Source organism: Psammomys obesus, unplaced genomic scaffold (assembly GCF_907164565.1).
Source record: "Psammomys obesus unplaced genomic scaffold, mPsaObe1.curated_primary_1811, whole genome shotgun sequence".
Taxonomy (NCBI): Eukaryota; Metazoa; Chordata; class Mammalia; order Rodentia; family Muridae; genus Psammomys; species Psammomys obesus.
Genome location: NW_026585504.1, coordinates 16,875,615 through 16,893,447, shown reverse-complemented (window position 1 = coordinate 16,893,447; position 17,833 = coordinate 16,875,615). Strand labels below are relative to the sequence as shown.

The 17,833-nt window shown below is 55.5% G+C and overlaps 2 protein-coding genes across 5 annotated transcripts in view; one reads left to right on the top strand and one right to left on the bottom strand.

Moving 5' to 3' along the window:
* Positions 1 to 12,718, top strand: part of Pak6 (p21 (RAC1) activated kinase 6) — a 30,039-nt gene extending 17,321 nt beyond the window's left edge. For all 4 annotated transcript variants that reach the window (XM_055597870.1, XM_055597745.1, XM_055597809.1 and 1 more), the window contains 8 exons: positions 3,888 to 4,096; positions 4,883 to 5,536; positions 8,194 to 8,691; positions 8,838 to 8,971; positions 9,151 to 9,277; positions 9,372 to 9,497; positions 9,970 to 10,104; positions 11,113 to 12,718. In XM_055597870.1, coding sequence (XP_055453845.1) covers positions 3,893 to 4,096; positions 4,883 to 5,536; positions 8,194 to 8,691; positions 8,838 to 8,971; positions 9,151 to 9,277; positions 9,372 to 9,497; positions 9,970 to 10,104; positions 11,113 to 11,280 — 2,046 coding nt within the window. In that variant the 5' untranslated portion in view covers positions 3,888 to 3,892 and the 3' untranslated portion in view covers positions 11,281 to 12,718. The remainder of the gene's footprint in view (positions 1 to 3,887; positions 4,097 to 4,882; positions 5,537 to 8,193; positions 8,692 to 8,837; positions 8,972 to 9,150; positions 9,278 to 9,371; positions 9,498 to 9,969; positions 10,105 to 11,112) is intronic.
* Positions 12,719 to 14,223: 1,505 nt separating this feature from the next.
* Ankrd63 (ankyrin repeat domain 63) lies at positions 14,224 to 17,822 on the bottom strand. The gene has a single exon (XM_055597623.1). It carries the CDS (start codon positions 17,751 to 17,753, stop codon positions 16,581 to 16,583), a length of 1,173 nt encoding a protein of 390 aa, XP_055453598.1. The 5' UTR covers positions 17,754 to 17,822; the 3' UTR covers positions 14,224 to 16,580.
* Between the last annotated feature and the right edge of the window lie 11 nt (positions 17,823 to 17,833).

Sequence of the window (17,833 nt, the reverse complement as noted above, 5' to 3'; positions counted from 1 at the left end):
TTTCTTCCAGTGGTCCCAGGCCTGTGGCTCCCTGAACTGACACTAGCTATGTGTTTCCTAGCTATGTGTGGCACTTCGTCCAGAAAGCTTCTGCTAGGGACTGCCGCATTCCTATCTGCCAGGCTCCCTGCCAGGGGAGCCTCCTTCTCTAACTGGTCTTGGCTGGAGTCCTTCCTCCCAACAGTGGGCACCCCGCTCTGATCCAGTCATGGGTCAGAGCTGGAAGGAAATACTGAAAGCACTCCTTAAACACCGCAGTGCATTCTTAGCCTGAGGTCTGATCCTCAGCCAGCCTCCCTGTCCTGGCTCAGAGCTAGCGTCTGACAGAAGGGGAGAGGCTGCCTGTGGCTGCCCGGTTTTTCATCAGGTCTGAGGCCACGCCCTCCTTCTCAGGCTAGGCTGAAGGAAAGAGGTAGCTGCTCCTGCCTTGCTCCTCTTTGACTCTAGCTCCTCTTTGGATGACTAGCGATGGACACAGGTGGGGATCCTGGGGTGACATTTAAAGATTGATATTGTTGCCTGATTTGGTTGAACACCACAGCCTGGTTGGCAAATGCAGCAACTGCTCTTTCAGGGCCCTTGGAAAGATGTTGGAAAGAGGCCCTAGAGATGGCAACTTGGAGACCTCTGACTAAGCAGGGATGGCTCAGTGCTTAAAAGCATGGCTCTTGAAGTTTGGTTCCTGGCATCTAAGTGGGGTGGCGTACAACTGCCTGTACCTCCACTTCCAGGGGTCCAGCACCCTCTTCTGCACTCACATACCTACACACAGGTACACACACACACACACACACACACACACACACATATACACAAACTGTTACAAAATAGATGAAAATATTTTTATTTGGGTGTGGCAACCCACCCCTGTATTTCCAGCACTTGAGAGTCGGAAGCAGAAGGATCAACAGGAGGCCAGCCTGGGTGCCATCATAAAAATCATGTCCGAAAAATAGATTGTTTTCCTTAGAAGACTAGGGTGGTGTCAAAGGAGGAAACCCCTTTCACCCCAACAGTTAAGCTCAGCAATTATTTCCTTCCTTCTACACTGACAAATGGCAGGGGTGAAATTTTAAGTAACAATCCCCTACTCTTCCTGATTAGACAGAGAATACCTTGCTGGTTTAATTTACCTCTGGGATCCATGAACATAGACAGGTTTGGGCTCCAGCCTATCAGCAATTCCAGAAGAACCCATCGAACCTGGGCCCAATATAGTCATCCCATATTGGGGGACTGGAGAGGGGACAGCCAGACCATACCCACACATACCAGCTTTATGATTTTACCTTTCACGTGTAGGTTATAATCTGTGTCTAATTAACTTTGGGGTATGCTATGAGCTCATTTCTTCAGGTTCATTTCCCCCCACATGGATATTTAATTGCTTCAGCTGCATTTACTGAAAAGATCATCCATTCCCACTGCATTGCAATGTCACTTTTGCCATAAATCAAGTGACCTCATCCGAGTGGGTCTATTTCTGGGTTCTCGCTTCTGTCCCATTGCTCTGTTTGTCAATCCTTGTGCTTTTTCTACAGCATATTAATTGTGGTGACTTTATGAGAAATCTCAATATATATTTAGGATAGTCCTCCAACTTTGTTCCCTCAGACTGCTGCAGCTATTCCTGGTTCTCTTTTTCCCTGCACATTTTAGACTCAGTGTGTCAGTTTCTGCCACAAGAAATATGCTGAGCCCGAAATAAGTCTGTAGGTTGATTTGGGAATAACTGACATCTTCACAGTGTGAAATCTTCAACATATGAACATTCTTTAATATCTCTAATAATGTCTTATGGATTTCAATAAGAAGAGATTTATTCCTGGGTGTTTGCTATTTTTAATGTGAAATGATAAATAATATCATTTCCTCTCCTTCTTTTTAAAATGTGTGTTTCGTATATGTAAGCACACCACACGCCTGCAGGAGCCTGTAGAGGTCAGAAGGGGGCATCAGATCTGCTGGAACGGAAGCTCCAGGCAGCTGTGAGCTGCCATGTGGGTGCTGGGAACCAAACCCAGGTCCTCTGCAAGAGCAGTAGTGACTCCTACTGAACCATCTCTCCAGAACCTAATCTTCCTTGACCTCCTCTTCCTCCTCCTGTTTTGCCTTCTCCTCTTCTTCCTCCTGTTCTGCCTCCCCCTCTTCCTCCTCCTGTTCTGCCTCCTCCTCTACCTCCTCCTCCTTTCTAGGCCAGGATGGCATCAATGTCACTGTATAGTACATTTCTGACCCCCTGTCAGAGGAGATGAGGTACCGCAGGTGTGAGCTATGGCGCCCCGCTTTGTTTCATATTGAAACTCAATTAACTTTTACTTATGTTGACCTTGAATTGAGGACTTTCTAAGTTAATTTGGCTGTTTCAGAACCTTCTGGCTTTTCCACTTTGACAGTTGGCCTGACCACATTTTGGATGAGTTCTAGCGGCCTTCCTTTTGGTCACAGATTTCCCAACGTTTGAAGAGTTAGCTGATTTCTAAACCTCTATCTCCTACCCAAAGGTCCACTGACAGCCTCCATCCTCCATAACATCTTAGGTGCTGGTCTTTCTCCTCAGGTCTCTCCGCAGCCTCCCGGCTGTTCCAGAGGCAGGGGGATAACCCTCCAGGAAACACAGTAAGATCTTATGTAGTCAGAGACATACTGATTCATATCATTTTTTAAGTGTTTTGAGCTACTTCATATTCAAAGGCGCTCAAGCGTTGTTTATCAGTAAGCTGATCCAAGCCTGGGGCTCCCTTGGGAAACCCCTGTACCCTCGAGGTTTCCAGGTTTCCCCTCTCAGGTCTAGCCATGTTCCCCTCCCCAAGCCCACATCATTTCCATTGACAGAGTTCAGTAGGGCCTCACGCCAACTCCAGATCCAAGGTGAGGGGTGCAGGCTTGACCATGAGACATTTTGTGCAGTGTCCTAGGATAAGATTTAAACCCACAGAAAGTGGGTAAGTGGGACTCTGCGACTTTTTTGGAGAACTTGACCTGTACTTGATCTTGCTACCCTTTTGGCTCAGCCCTTTCCAGAATTAAGGCAAAGTGCGTGTTCGTGGGGAGGAACGTTCTTGAGTTGCCGAGTCTCATGATACCCACTCAGCCTGGGCAACAGCGCTGCTGAAAGTTGGCCCTGCTGGCTTCTTGGTAATGTTGTATATCAGGTTTCCTGTTGGTCCGTCAGCAATGAACAAGAGTTGACCGCGATGAAATTTTTAATAAAGCGTTTGATTCAATTTGCTAGTAGGCCTTCACATTTATGGTCTTTCCCAGGGTATTGCCATCTAGACAAGGTCTTGTTACATAGTCCACGATAGCCTCAAACTCACAGCAATTCCCCTGCCACAACCTCCCAAGAGCTGGGATTGCAGTCATGTAAGGCCATGCCCGGCTCTCACTTATGTTAAGTGAGATTGCTTCAGATTTTCCTTTTCTTCTTTGGCTGAAGGGTCAAGGTTATACCTGCTTCACGGAATGAGTCTGCCAGCCTCCTACCTTCCGGCCTTCTTTCTGTAATTCTTCGACACAGATTGATATCTGTAAAGGGTTTTATAAAAACACTCCTTGGCAGGTGACGGGGGCACAAGCAATAAGATGGATGCCTCATCTCCTGGCTTGTGGTCTGTGTTGGCTTTTTAGTTATTTGTTTGTTTGTTACAGTGCTTTTCTTGTTTCTAAGATTGTTCTCCTGGGAACCAGCCATTTCCCTGAGGAAGTTCAGAAGACAGAGGGAAGCCCCAGGGACAGAGAATAGCTGGGAGAGACACCCAGAAGCCTGAGGCCTGGTACCCAAAATCCTGAGGCCTAGTACCCAGAGGCCTGAGGCCTGGTTCGCAGCATTCAGTGAGCCACCCCCAGGGTCACTGGGACCAGCTCAGCTAACCCTCCTCTTCCAGGCACCATGTTCCGCAAGAAAAAGAAGAAACGTCCTGAGATATCAGCCCCACAGAACTTCCAGCACCGTGTCCACACCTCCTTTGACCCCAAGGAAGGCAAGTTCGTGGGCCTGCCCCCACAATGGCAGAACATCCTGGATACTCTGAGACGGCCCAAGCCCGTGGTGGACCCTTCTCGAATCACGCGGGTGCAGTTGCAGCCCATGAAGGTAAGGGGGGCAGGCCCACAGCCATGCTCAGCCTCTGCCACTCCCCAGGAAGCAGTCTGTGAAAGCCCGGAGGCATCTGTAGGGGCGGCTCGGGTGTCAGAATCCAGCCTCCTGCCTCAGTTCTCTGCTAATCAGCCCTTCTACCTGGGGAGGTTTTTAAGCCAGGTGTGGTGGCTCTCGATTAAGCCCAGCGCTTGGCAGACTGAGGCAGTCATACTGTTAAGAGTTGGAGCCCGGCCTAGGCTACAGGGTGAGGCTACAGGGGTCTTGAAAAAAAAAAATACCCACCAGACCACCAAAATTAATTCGTTAATTAATTAGAATTTCAGTTAACAACGGTCTTGAAGAATATCCTATCCGCCATTTAGACCTGTATCGCCTGAGGAGTTGCATCTGTCACAGACTTGGGGTCACATGTGGAGATTTGAGAGTTGGGGTCAGGAGCCCTAGTGTTTGGAGGGGAGGAGCGGGGGAGGGGCAAGGCCCTAGAGCCTGAAGTGTCTCTCCTGAGTTCTCTAGCTCCTGAGGCTCAGCCGGCCACCCACTTTTCATGTTGCATCATAACCCATCTGCCCTGCTGACAAAGGCCTCCCAGCGTTCAAAGGCTTCACAGCATGGGCCTGACCCATGGTGAACACAGGCAAATGTCTGAAACCGTAATGGGTGGGTCTGTGATAAAGGAAGTAGGTGGGTAGGCGTTAGTTCCCAGGGCCCTCCGGTAGGTTCTGAGCCACCCCCTGCCCGGAAGGGGCTGCTTCGCCTCACTCTTTTGTCTTCCTCCTGTAGACGGTGGTACGGGGCAGCTCAGTGCCCACGGAGGGCTACATCTCGGGGCTGCTCAACGACATTCAGAAATTGTCAGTTATCAGCTCCAATACCCTGCGAGGACGCAGCCCCACCAGCCGGCGGCGGGCACAGTCCCTGGGGTTGCTCGGGGACGATCAATGGGCCACGGACCCGGATATGTACCTCCAAAGTCCTCAGTCCGAGCGCACTGATCCCCATGGCCTCTACCTCAGCTGCAACGGGGGCACACCAGCAAGTCACAGGCAGATGCCATGGCCGGAGCCACAGAGCCCTCAGGCCCTGCCCAATGGGCTGGCCGCCAAGGCGCAGTCGTTGGGCCCTGCTGAGTTCCAGGGAGCCTCGCAGCGCTGCCTGCAGCTGGGTGCCTGTCTGCAGAGCTCCCCACCTGCCGCCTCACCCCCTATGGCCACAGGGAGGCGTGGGGTGAAGGCTGCCAAGCATAGCTCGGAGGAGGCCCGGCCACAGTCCTGCCTGGTGGGCTCAGCCGTGGGTAGGCCGGGTGGAGAAGGCAGCCCCAGCCCGAAGAACCAGGAAAGCAGCCTCAAGCACCGGCTCTTCCGAAGCATGTTTCTGTCCGCTCCCGCCACGGGGTCTGCAAGCGGCAGCAAGCCGGTCCCTCTGCCACAGAATAAGGTATATTCACCTGGGACTTCCTCTTGGGGTCACTCTAGGGAGATCAAGGAAGCACACCTGGCAGACATCCGTAGCTCAGTAAGTAGTGGAGATGTGAGAAATCCAAAGGACTATCCAACCAGGGTGGCCTCGGCTAATGACTACAGCCTGAATTCGCCATCTGAAACGGTGTCTTCCAAAGGCTCAGCATGTGTGAGTCGTGGGCTGTGGGCCAAGTCATTTCAGGTAGAGGAGAGCCCATTATGGCTGACATTCCTATTCTCAGAGCCCCGGCAGGAGGGAGACCCTCCTTTAAAAGCATGTTTAACCGAAAGCTCAGGGCAGAACCTTGAGGCCCAAGTAGGGATATGTGCCCCGGCCTGGACAGAGCAGGGTCCCTCCGTCTCCCTCTTTGAGGGGCATTTCTGGAGCCCCCTGCTTCCCTGAGAACTGCAGGGGATTCTGGGTACCGCTGCCTACAGTGACCGCCTCCTCCCCTTCCTCCTTTCCCTTTTCTCCCCATAGTTATTTCTTCTACAGCGTGTCATGAGAAGACCAAAGGATCAAAGAAGAGTCAAGGCTCCAGTTCTCACTTCCACATTGTGTGTTGTCTGGCCCCTCCTTAATTTTTCAATGTCCCCGGAGGGGTACAACTTTCCAGAGAGTGTGTGCTATGAGAATCAAGGGGACTGACATAGCCGGACAGAGGACTCCTTTCCCAAGACAACCAGGAAGAGGGGAGGCAGGCTTGGTGGCATTCCTTGGCAAACAGATTAGCCCGTTTCACATCTTACCTACCTGCTCATCCTATCCGCAATGACAGGAGCACCATTTCCCATTCGGCAGATGATTAACCGCTCAGACTGAGCTAATGCTAGGATCTCCAGAGAATCACAGAAGCAGGCGGGGAAGGCAGCCTCTCGGAGCTGTCATCCTGTCTCAGGCCGCCTGGGTTCCTGGGTCTTGTGTACAAAGCTCTGCCATCATGGTGGATAGTTACCACCTAGTTCCTGAGAGACAGGGTGAGCTTGAGGGGGTTTAAGCCAGGCCTAAGAAACAGCTGCTTACAGTGGAGGGGCCTCCCTTCAAAAAGGGAGGGCTTTGAGAGCAAGCCGGACCCTCTACTGTGGTGATAGTAGGACTAAGGTCTAGCCTTAACTGGAGGGTGACCTGAGTCACTTCCGGTGCAGGCACCGAGGAGGCTTCTTGCTTTCATACTCTCCTGCCCCTCACGTGTCTGTGAGGTTAGGGGGTCTCTGGAAGGCTTTGACTTGGGAAATATCCCCATTGGACTAAGGGGGACAGGGCAAGGTAGGCGTAGCACTAGGGAGGTGAGGGTCAGTTGATATCCCGAGCCTGCTTGGGTGGGCTGCAGGGGTCTGGAGGAAAGGGGTGCTGACATCATCTGTCAGCACACTGCTCATCCCCAGTCACTACTGAGAACCCCTGTGGGCACTGTAGGCCTGAGCACCCCCACATGGTTCCAAACACAGGGGGAGTGGTTTCCTTCAAGGCAGACTTTCCAGATAAATGTTCTCTAGCTGAGGCTCTCTCTCTCCGGTTTCTCTGTGTAGCCCTGGCTGTCCTGGACTCAGGCTGGCTTTGAACTCACAGAGATCCACCTGTCTCTCTGAGTGCTGGGATTAAAATCATGTGTCACCACCACCTGGCTAACTGGGGCTCTCAAAGGCATGACGGAATCTTCAACCGTCACTGGATACCTGCAGACTCCCAGCAAGACCAGGGCCTATGCTGGGTGGGAAGTGAGACCCCCCCCCAAAAAAAAAGCCTGGGAGTGGGAGCATAGAGCTGGCAAGCCTTTGGCAGGACCTAGATTTGGGGCACTTGAGCAAGCAGCCTAAAGTGGTGGCTCCAGGAGAGGCCCTTGAGTGAGTTCAGTGCTGTGGCCATTTGCAAAACCTAGTGAGTACTGTGGTGGACTTAGGGGAGACCTAGGCAGGCCTCTGAGGAGCTCCTAGAGGGTCCCTCTCCTCACACCTTTTAAAAACACAAGATCCTAGGAGGCTTGGGAGGGGTGGGATCCTTTAACTCCAGTGCTGGCAGGAAGGCTTGAACTCAGGAGAGGGCTTCGTGGGCTCCTAGGGATGGGCTGTCTCTCCTCTGCCTCACCCGCCACCAAGGCTGTGAGACTAACTCCCCACGGGTTCCTTACCCAAGAGCCTCTTGGTAGGTATCACCTCCTAGATACACAACCTCCCAAGAGGGCCGCTGGACCCCAGCTGTGGCTTCCTTCCCGTCTTGGTTCTGGAAGCCAGTCACAGCCACCCACTGCCCCTTGCCCAGGGCCTCTTCCGCTCATGCCGGGAGCACCTGACCCAGCTTCTCAGAGGAATCTGTCTCAGAATGGCCTCCCTGAGGTCCACCTGTCAGTTGCCCAGGAAGAAATACCCAGCTGGAACACACCCTGGGGACTTCCTGTCTATGGTAGAGTAGATATAAAGAAATGCTCTTGGCCTGTCACCTAGGAGCTTGGGGGTTGGGGAATGCCGGTGTGGCTGTGCTTAGGCCTCAGCTTCAGTTGTCTGCTTCCTCAAATTAATTTGAAGTCTCGGGTGACCCTGCCGGGGTCCAGCCCACATCAGCCACCCCCGCCTGTAAGGAACTTGCCTCAAATGTGCCCTGACTCTCCATTGTTTTCTGTTCCCTTGTCTTCACAGCTCAATTCTGCTTTCCGACCACCACAAAAAGACCCCTCCTCAAACCCAGTGGCCAAGGCACAGTCCTTGCCCTCCGATCAGCCCACGGGGACCTTCAGTCCTCTGACCACCTCAGATACCAGCAGCCCCCAGAAGTCCCTCCGCACAGCCCCGGCTGCCTGCCCACTTCCGGGCCGGTCCTCTCCGGCAGGCTCCCCCCGCACTCGGCATGCTCAGATCAGCACCAGCAACCTCTACCTGCCCCAGGACCCCACAGTGGCCAAGGGGCCCCTGGCTGGCGAGGACACGGGCATTGTGACCCATGAGCAGTTCAAGGCTGCGCTCAGGATGGTGGTGGACCAGGGTGACCCCAGGCTGCTGCTGGACAGCTATGTGAAGATTGGGGAGGGCTCCACGGGCATTGTGTGTCTGGCCCGGGAGAAGCACTCGGGTCGCCAGGTGGCGGTCAAGATGATGGACCTCAGAAAGCAGCAACGCAGGGAGCTGCTCTTTAATGAGGTGGGGACTGGCTGGGGCCTCAAGCAGGGCACTTAGGTGTGCGGTGTGAGGGGAGGGCTCGGTGCCCGGGAGTGACGTGGCAGGAAGGCTGGGTGGCCTGACCATGGGATGCTATGCCAGGCACTCAGGCCTCTCTCTGCCCTCAGGTGGTGATCATGCGTGACTACCAGCACCTCAATGTGGTAGAGATGTACAAGAGTTACCTGGTGGGCGAGGAGCTGTGGGTGCTGATGGAGTTCCTGCAGGGCGGGGCCCTCACAGACATCATCTCCCAAGTCAGGTGGGTGGTTGACATGGCTGGGCTGAGGGAGGAGCCACCCTGAGGGGGTGGGGAGGTTATAGCCTGTATGAATATGCTGCCTGGGAATTGCTGGCCCGTTTGTCTGGGACTCCTCTCTACCCAGCCCGGCCCCCCTGATAACTCAGCTCTCCCGTGGGTGGCCCGCCTTCCCTGTCCAGGCTGAATGAGGAGCAGATTGCTACTGTGTGTGAAGCTGTGCTTCAGGCCTTGGCTTACCTGCACGCCCAGGGTGTCATCCACCGGGACATCAAGAGCGATTCCATCCTGCTGACCCTTGATGGCAGGGTAGGTGCCCCTTTCCTGTGGCTCAGCCGCCCACCCCATCCTCTCCAGCTCCTCTTCTCCTCCTGGTCTCTACCTACTTCCTTCTCAACTCCAGGTGAAGCTCTCAGACTTTGGATTCTGTGCTCAGATCAGCAAAGATGTCCCCAAGAGGAAATCCCTGGTAGGAACCCCCTACTGGATGGCTCCTGAAGTGATCTCCAGGTCCCTGTATGCTACCGAGGTAACTATCCCCTGCACTGCCCGGCCTCCCCAGAGAGGCTCAGGGGAGCCTCTGCTTTGTCCCTGTTAAGGGTTCCCACCACTAATAACCGAAGTTCCGAGGTCCTCACTTAATCAGCACCTGTCCCCTTCCTCCTTTTTGAGACAGGGTCTTCTCTGTGTAGCCCTGGATTTCCTGGGACTCACTATGTAGACCAGACTGGCCTCGAACTCACAGATATCCGCCTCCCCCTTTCAATGGTGACACTCTCACCTGAGACTTCACTGTGCAACAGGCCCTGCCACCCACTGCTCTCTTCAGCTCAAGGGCATACGGCCAGTGATCTCCATGAGGGATGGCTTCTATGGCCACTGGCTTCTTGCCCAGAGAGCAGCTGACCAGGGGAGGGGTGAGGCAGACTCCCTAAGGAGACAAGATGTTCCACCCAACATGGCCAGGCCCCAGCAGCAGAGTCAGGGCTGTTCTCTTGCAGGTGGATATCTGGTCTCTGGGCATCATGGTGATTGAGATGGTGGACGGAGAACCTCCCTACTTCAGCGACTCCCCAGTGCAAGCCATGAAGAGGCTCCGGGACAGCCCCCCACCCAAGCTAAAGAACTCTTACAAGGTCGGTGACCGTGCAGGGTGGGACCCCCCCACCTCACACCCCAAGTCCATCCCGCCCCCGCCCCCCAGACAAGAGTATGGGTGCGTAGGCTGCACGGAAGCAGAAGGGTGTTGCTTTTGGTCTTGTTCCCTGTAAAACCTGCGCTGGGTGCAAAGTAACATTTATGTACAAACTCCCCTGTTTGTACGCCAGCAAATTCCCCCCTGCAGCAGGAGAGTTGCCCCTCAGCAGGCTCTTGACAGGAACCCGCCGGTATCTATAAGGAGGAAGAGTGAGGACCCCAGGACTCCCAGCTGTCTCCCAAGGAGGAACCCACCCTCCTTGTCAAGGGTCCCCATACCAACCCAGTGCTATCCCACGAATGTGCTTGTCCTCTTGTATGGCACATCCTGACCTTAGGTGAGCCACTGCTTGTCCCCTAGAACCAGGATATATACTAATTATAATTAACTCTCTCCTGCCACATCCGTCTCTCTGCTGGCAGATGGGCACACGACAGCTCAATGGTACTGCCACCTGGTGGCCAAAGCAAAAAAAATGTCCCAGAGGATTGAAACAGTTTCTAAGCGGCTCCAAGACAGCTTGATCCTTGGAGAACTGCCCTGCTAAGTCTGAGATAAGCAGGTGTACAAGAGCACCCATTAGTGACCTGCCCCAAGGAGGCAGCCTTCTGAAGCATCCTAAGGCAGCCTTCTAGCTCTGGGACCGGATCGCTGATGCCAGTTCCACGCCCATCTCACAGAGCTGCAGAGCCTGAATGCCAAGAGCCCTGAGAAGCAGGCAGGGCTATGTATGGAACCCCGCTCCCCAGGGTTCCGGACATCCTCACTCCATTGCTCTGCAGCTCCTGTGACGGGTGAACTGGCCTCCTTTCCCTGCTTCCCTAATCCAACAACCCGTGAGCCTGGGAGGAACCAGGAAGTAAGAAATCCTCCCCTGGCTTAAAACAGCGGTCAAGCCACGGCAGGGAAGTGACTGTGAGCTCCTTCTCACTGCTCTGCCCCGCAGGTCTCCCCAGTGCTGCGAGACTTCCTGGAACGGATGCTGGTACGGGAACCGCAAGAGAGAGCCACGGCCCAGGAGCTCCTGGACCACCCCTTTCTGCTGCAGACAGGGCTGCCCGAGTGCCTGGTGCCTCTCATACAGCTCTACCGCAAGCAGACCTCCACCTGCTGAGCCCATCCAGGGTGCACCCGCTACCTGTGCCAACAGGCAAAGGACGCCGGGCAGCCAGCCCACTGGCAGGGCCTACCTGCCTTGTTCTCTCAGTATTCTCTCCAAAGATTGAATGTGAAGTCCCACCCCTTCCCTCTTGCCCTTTTGCCCATTGGGCCAGGCCGGACCTGCCCCCCTCAGTCTCGTTCCTCTCGGAGTCCCAGTTGCCTTTGGGATGACAGCGACCCGCCCCCCACCCCCCTGCAGGTTTGGCCCCTTTGTTATTTGCACAGGGATGTTTCTAAGAAACGTGGAGAGTGGTGCTCCTGGCCACCAGCCAGCAAAGCTGACAGGCTGCTGCAGGTTTTTAAAGGTGGTGTCCACCAGTGCCCTGGGCCACCAAGAGGGTGCCTGCCCGATCTGCACATGGATACTGGCTATTCTCGGCTACAGCTGCAAACCCTGGAGTCCCAGAGGGCCATGGGGAAGGATTTTATTGCCTGAATCCTTCTTCCTCTTCCCTTGGTCTGACTTCCGGAAGCCCCACTTGCACCTGTTTCCTGCCTGTCCCCTGGCACCCCCTCTCCTTAGAAAGCCTCCACAGAACTGGGAACTGCCTGTGTGTAGGCCATGGGAGTGGCAAGGGGGATCTTGTGAGAGAGTGAGTGAGGCTGATGGTCAAAGTGGTTCCATTTTCCAAGATGGAGGGAACATATTCTCATATTCTCTCTCTCTCTGTGTGTGTGTGTGTGTGTGTGTGTGTGTGTGTGTGTGTGTAAAGTCCCCCAATGGTCCAGGCTCTTCCAGTTACGGAGAGCCTCAGAAGAGCTGTCCACCTTCCTCATCCTCTTTTCTACCAAGCTCCACTCTGAAGGGACCTGCCTTTTGGGCCTCAAGTCTCATGTTGTTATCTAAACAGTGAAGGGGTATGTTACATGTCAAGTCTAATACATGCTGGGGGCCCTCAAGGTTTCTGAGTTCCTCACGTACTGAGACAGAAATAATAAGGGAATAAACTTTGTTTTACCTGTCAGCAACTTCTCGGTAGCCAGATCATCAGGGACCCCTCCTCTTCAGAACCCTGGGTTGGGACAGAAAGGTGAACCGCCTCGAGGAAGGGGAGTCCCTCATGCTGAGGGATGGGTAATGGGTACCTCCTGCGTGAACCTGCTGCCCCAGCTGATACTCACCTGCCTCTCTGACCTCCCTCCCTTCCCACCTTCCTGGCTGTTGTGAGACAGGGAATGCCAAGAACTCCAGTGTCTGGACCCTGTCCAGATAACATTTTTAGATTTCCTCTGCTCCCTGGAAACCTTCATTAGGGCAAAGAAATTGCAAGGTCTTTTTGTAAGGGTCAGAGTTTTAAAAACAAAAGCATCTTCCCTAGGAGAAAAAAAATTTTTTTTTTTTCTTTTTTTGTGACTTGTTTGCACTTGTGCCTGTTTTAAATTAAACTGAATGTTCGAACCTCTGGGCTTTCCATTATCTGGGGCTGGGGCTAGGGCTAGGCTTTCTTGAAGCTGGATGCCTTTGGAGTGGGTGTTTGGTGGGCTCCTGCATGGTCACTTGAGTCCACAGAACACCCAGCTTCTCTTGTGGCTTGTATATCTAATGTGAGGGCAGAGGAAGAAGGAAGCAGGAAGTGAAAGGCCCTAGAGATGGAAGCCAAGGAGTAAGAGGGTTCTGGCCAGGGCTGAGCCTACTGAGGAGCCACAGGGGCTCTGGCAACATGTGACCACAGAAGCTGACCGCTTTCAACTTTGGCTTCTTCACCTGGTCCTCAGGCTACCCATAGAAAGTTCTCTGAAGCTTCTACCTGAGAGAAAAGCAGACCCTGTTCGTTTCTTAAATCTGGGTCAGTTTGAAATTTCAGAAGTGCAGGAAAGTGGCCAGAACCTTGGATTCTGGTCCATTAGGAGGTGAGAAAAATTACCTTATAACTTCTACTCTGACAATGATTCCAGTCTTCCTTTTCTGAGCTCTCCACCCAACGCAGTGCTCATTGAAACCACTTAACAAGGAGAAAGGAGTCAGCCCTAGCCTGCAGCCACCAGCCCCAAGCCCAGCCCCAGCAGTTGAAGGAGAAGAAGCCCTGGAGACTCTCTAGCTATAGAATGGAAGGGGCCAAGGCTGATGAAGGTAGGAGTGTGTACTTCCATTTTTTCAAAGGGAGACGAGGCAGGAGTGAGCAGGAAGGCGAAGAGAGGCCAGCTCTCCAAACTGAACAACACTGGGTTTATTAGCTGCTCTCACTCCCATTAGTCCTTTTCACCACATGCCTCATACTCCAAAAGCATGTGCCAATGCCCTTCAGCCTTCCACACCAACCGGTACTGAGCGTCAGCGGCCTGGGTGACTCTTCGCAATGATGACAACCATACGAAAAGCAGAATACACGGCAATGCCTTTCCCACTGTGGGAGGGACTGCAGCTCCAGCATCCATACCGAGAACCGACAGGAAGTTTGGGGTGAGTGAAGGGTGCTGGAGTTCTGCACAGAGCTTGCCGAGGAGTCTGTGCTGTCCGGTCAGCAAGGCAGCCGGCGGCCGGCGGCAGCTCAGTTCAGACGGGGAAATCTACCTCGGTGCTCCAGAAACATCACTTCCAGCCACGCGCCTCCCAGCCACTCCACAGACCCCAAGCAGGAGCAGCACTTGTATATACCCAACAGAGACTCTCCAAGGTGCCGTTCCCACAGAATACACGCCAGTGGCGCTGGAAAGACTGACAGCGCCCCTGACACAACGGGCGAGCCAAATTTCATGATGCTCGTAAGCCAAAGATGTTGGTACTCCTACACCATTAAAAAACGAAACTTCGTTAAAATTAAACACAGTTGAAAACGGAATGCGAGCGAGGAAGGGTCAGAGGAAAAACAGTATTCGCTTGGAGCGTCCCAGCCCTGACCTCCTCTGGCTTTTCAGACAACGTGTTGTTTGTTCATCTGTCACTGGGGGGGGGGGGGGGGCGGAAGAAAGGCAGGTGTGTGTGCTTGTGTGGGAGGGGCGGGGCTGGGGCTAGGGGTGTCTGTGTGTCTGTGTGGGGTAGCAGAGATCACCACAGAATGGAAAGCAACTATCATCTTAAGAAGACAACACACACGGTCGGGTCAAGGTCTGGAAGCCACAGGGGTTGGCAGCTCCAGGTGTCCTATCTAAAGATGGCAGGAGATCTTCCAACAGCAGCAGCCTTAGCTTGCAAAATGGCTTGGGGTTCTTGCTAAAGGGGTCCTTAGTGGGGCTCCGGGCACGTTTCACTACACCCGGCTTTCCTTGTTCCTCACTTCATTGAAGTGAAGCGACGTCAAGTATCCGGATTTAATATTCTACAGGAGGGACACGCTTCGTGGGTAAAATGTACACAGAGGGAGACGTTACACATCTGAAGATCTCCGGTAACTGCCAAGTCTGAGCTCCCAAGGCGCAGCGAGGAGAACGCAGAGGTGCCACCAGGGGGCAGCAAGGATCACAGTCCAAATTGTGGGCCGGCGCGCGGCCTCGGACGCTAGCGAGGCCAGGAACCGGGTCGGTGTCTGACCCCTGCAAAGCTGGTTCCTGACCACCAGCATTCTCCCTCCGGGCAGTTCCCTCGGGGAGAAACCTTTCCCCAAAGACTGAACGGATCGACATCTTAAAAAGACTTCACCGCAGGCAGGTGAGGGGCTACAACCCTTACACTTCGGGGTTCACAAACAGAAACCCGAGGTACCGGAAAGCTCTCGCTGCCTTGCAGCGGGAGTTTTAACCCCGCCCTGCTGGTACAGCTCTCACACCAGGAGCCAGCGCTGACACTGGGTCTTAAAGCGCGCGACCTGTCAAACCCTTCTTCGCCCCCTCTCAGGGCAGGGGCGGAGAGGGAGAGGACAAAAAGACTTGGCGGGGCGGGGGCCTAACTGCCTCTCCACAGTTGCCTCTGACTCACTAATCTGCCCAGTAATAAAAGCTGGAACTTGGGCTGGCCTGCATCCCACACGGTGGGGCACAAGCAGGGGGCCTCGGGCTCGAACTAGCCTCCGTCGTCTGCCCTGCCCTCCATTAACAGCCCAGCAAGAGGCAGGAGACGTTCAGCAGCCCCTCCCCCTCCCCTCCTCTCTCCGGAGCTGGATGTAATTTAGACCGGGGACCTGTGGTTCGTGTGGGCTCCCGACTCCCGCGCGCGCCCCGCCGCTTAACGTTGCAAACACTCCAGTCAATTATCCCCCTCGCGGAGGTGCTATTTAAAGAGACATTGTCAGGTTCTTAAGCCTCGGATCAGACCTGCTGCTTTCTGCCTCAAACACAAAAGGCTCAAAACACGAGTTCTTTTGAGAGTTGGAAGAAATACAATTAAGCAAACCCTTCCTAACTGTTCCACCCTCCCGGAGCACCCACGTGCAGAATGGGGGAGCTGGAAGGAGGAGGTGGAGCGCTATGTCCTTTCCATTTCAGGCCTCTGGGACTGAGCGGAAATATAAGGCTGGGCCAGGATGAGTGAAGCATTGAACCTCACAGAGGAAATTCAAATGCAATCATGCTGGGGTCAAGCTGGCCTAGGAGACAGTAGGGGTTGGGGGGGGCAGTGACCCTACAATATCAATGAAATTGACCCCTGGGTCTGACTGAGACAGAGTCAGAAGTTTATCCCCCAGAAGAGAACATCCGGTAAACAACGCCTAAACATTCTCACTGTCTTGAAGGAGGAGGTTGCTTGCGCCTCAGAAAGCCTTAACCACTAGATTCCTTCATAGTCAGCCCCCTTGTCCAAAAAGCTCACGGGGCCGCCTCGTTCCTCCCGTTCTCCAGCACTTACAGGAAGGGACACTTTGGTGTTCTGTCAAAACTACTATGGTCAGCATCAGTATGCGCGGCCTGGGCCTTCGTTCTTTAAAGCCAGCTCTGCTGTTACCTGGCCGCCGAGGCGAATGGGAAGTTAGAAATAGGCAGGGGGTCCTGCGGGAACGGAAGCAGAACCTAGGCAGCTGAGCCTCAGGGCTGGGGCTGGGGCTGAGGGGTTCACGTTCCTAGCTAGAAAGCGGAAGCCTACAGAAGTAGCCTTTCCCACCTCTAACCTCCCCCTCCCCCCAGGACAAGAAAGTCAGGTTGAAGGAAGGTGAGCTATCTACACGGGAAATACCAAAGAGCGCGCGCGCGCGCACACACACACACACACACACACACACAAAGATGGGGTCCGTTTCTTACATCTGGATGGAGGTCTCCCTTTAGCAGCGGGGACAAGGGGGGGGGGGAGCGGCAGCAAATCGCAGTGATAGACTGAGGAAAGGGAGACAGCTCAGTGACCACAGACAGAGTGGGCTCCGCAGGGCTCGACCTCCGTGGCCCTCACCGCTGAGCCTGCAGCACCACAGCCTCTGTGCCCGCCTGCCAGGCCTTTGGCCCGGGCGCCGAGAAAGGCAGAGCGTCGTTCTCCAATTCTGGGCCACTCTCGGGCCCCGAGGCCTCCCCGACCAGGCTGGGGATGTCTGGGGCTGTAGAACGTCGGCGTAAGCCCAGGCGGCCGGAGCCGGGGCCACCCTCGGGGTGGGGACTGAGGCCGATAGGGGCTTGCGCTAGGGTTGGCGGCGCTCCCTCCAGCACCTCGTGTGAGCGCCACCGCCCACCCCCGGAAGACTGGGGTGAGTTTGACCGGGCCATCAGAGCCCCCGCCCGAAGGCGCGCTGTCTCCTCCTCCGTCATGGTACCCAGCGCTAGGCTCATGCTCCGGCCCAGCTCCGGCCTCTCACCGCCTTGCGCCCTGTGACGGCCCGAGCCCTTGCCAGCAGGGGCGAGCTCACCCCCGTGGCCGTGGCCGTGGCCGTGACCGTGGCCGTGGCCGCCGGCAGCTCGAGCAAACCGTGCCAAAAGAGGCCGCGGTAGACGGCGGGGGCTGGGTCGTCGACGCTCCGGGCTGGGCGCCGGGGCCGGGCGGCCGGGGGGGCTGTCGGAGTTGGAACCCCGGGCCGCCGCGGCCGCGGCCGCCCGACCCCAAGGCCCCGTGAGGGCCTGCACACAGGTCCCGTGGCCGCGGGAGGCGGCCAGCTGCAGCGCGGTGAGGCCCGCGCGGTTGGTGCGGTCGAGGCGCAGGCCCAGGCGGCGGAAGGAGCGCACCAGGAACTCCAGCACCGCCCCGTGGCCGCACGCCGCCGCCCACATGACCGGGCTGTTGCCGGCCGAGTCCGTGGCCTCCGGGTCGCCGCTGAACTGCACGAGCAGCTGCACGGCGTCCAGGTGGCCCCGCTCGCAGGCCAGGCTGAGGGCCGTGCGGCCGCGCTCGTCGCGCAGGTTCACGGCCGCGCCCTGCTCCAGCAGCAGCCGCACGAAGCGGGAGCGCATCGCGGGGTCCGGCAGCCCCACGGCCACCATGAGCGGCGTGCGGCCCTGCTCGGCTCGGCAGTCGATGATGCTGCGGTCCAGCGCGTCCAGCACGAAGCGGGCCAAGTGCACTTTGCCCGCCTGCATGGCCTCCAGGAAGGTGCGCGTCCCCGCTCGGGGGCACAGGTCTTTGGGCTTGAGCATGGCTCGGCCGAGCGAGCCCCGGAAGTCCGACAGCTCCGCACGGGGGCGCCCCCGTTCCCTCACCCACCTTCGGGGTCCCG

What these genes read in the sequence shown, in the direction of transcription:
- Ankrd63 (XM_055597623.1), bottom strand. Translation starts at nt 17,753, where the DNA reads ATGCTCAAGCCCAAAGACCTGTGCCCCCGAGCGGGGACGCGCACCTTC.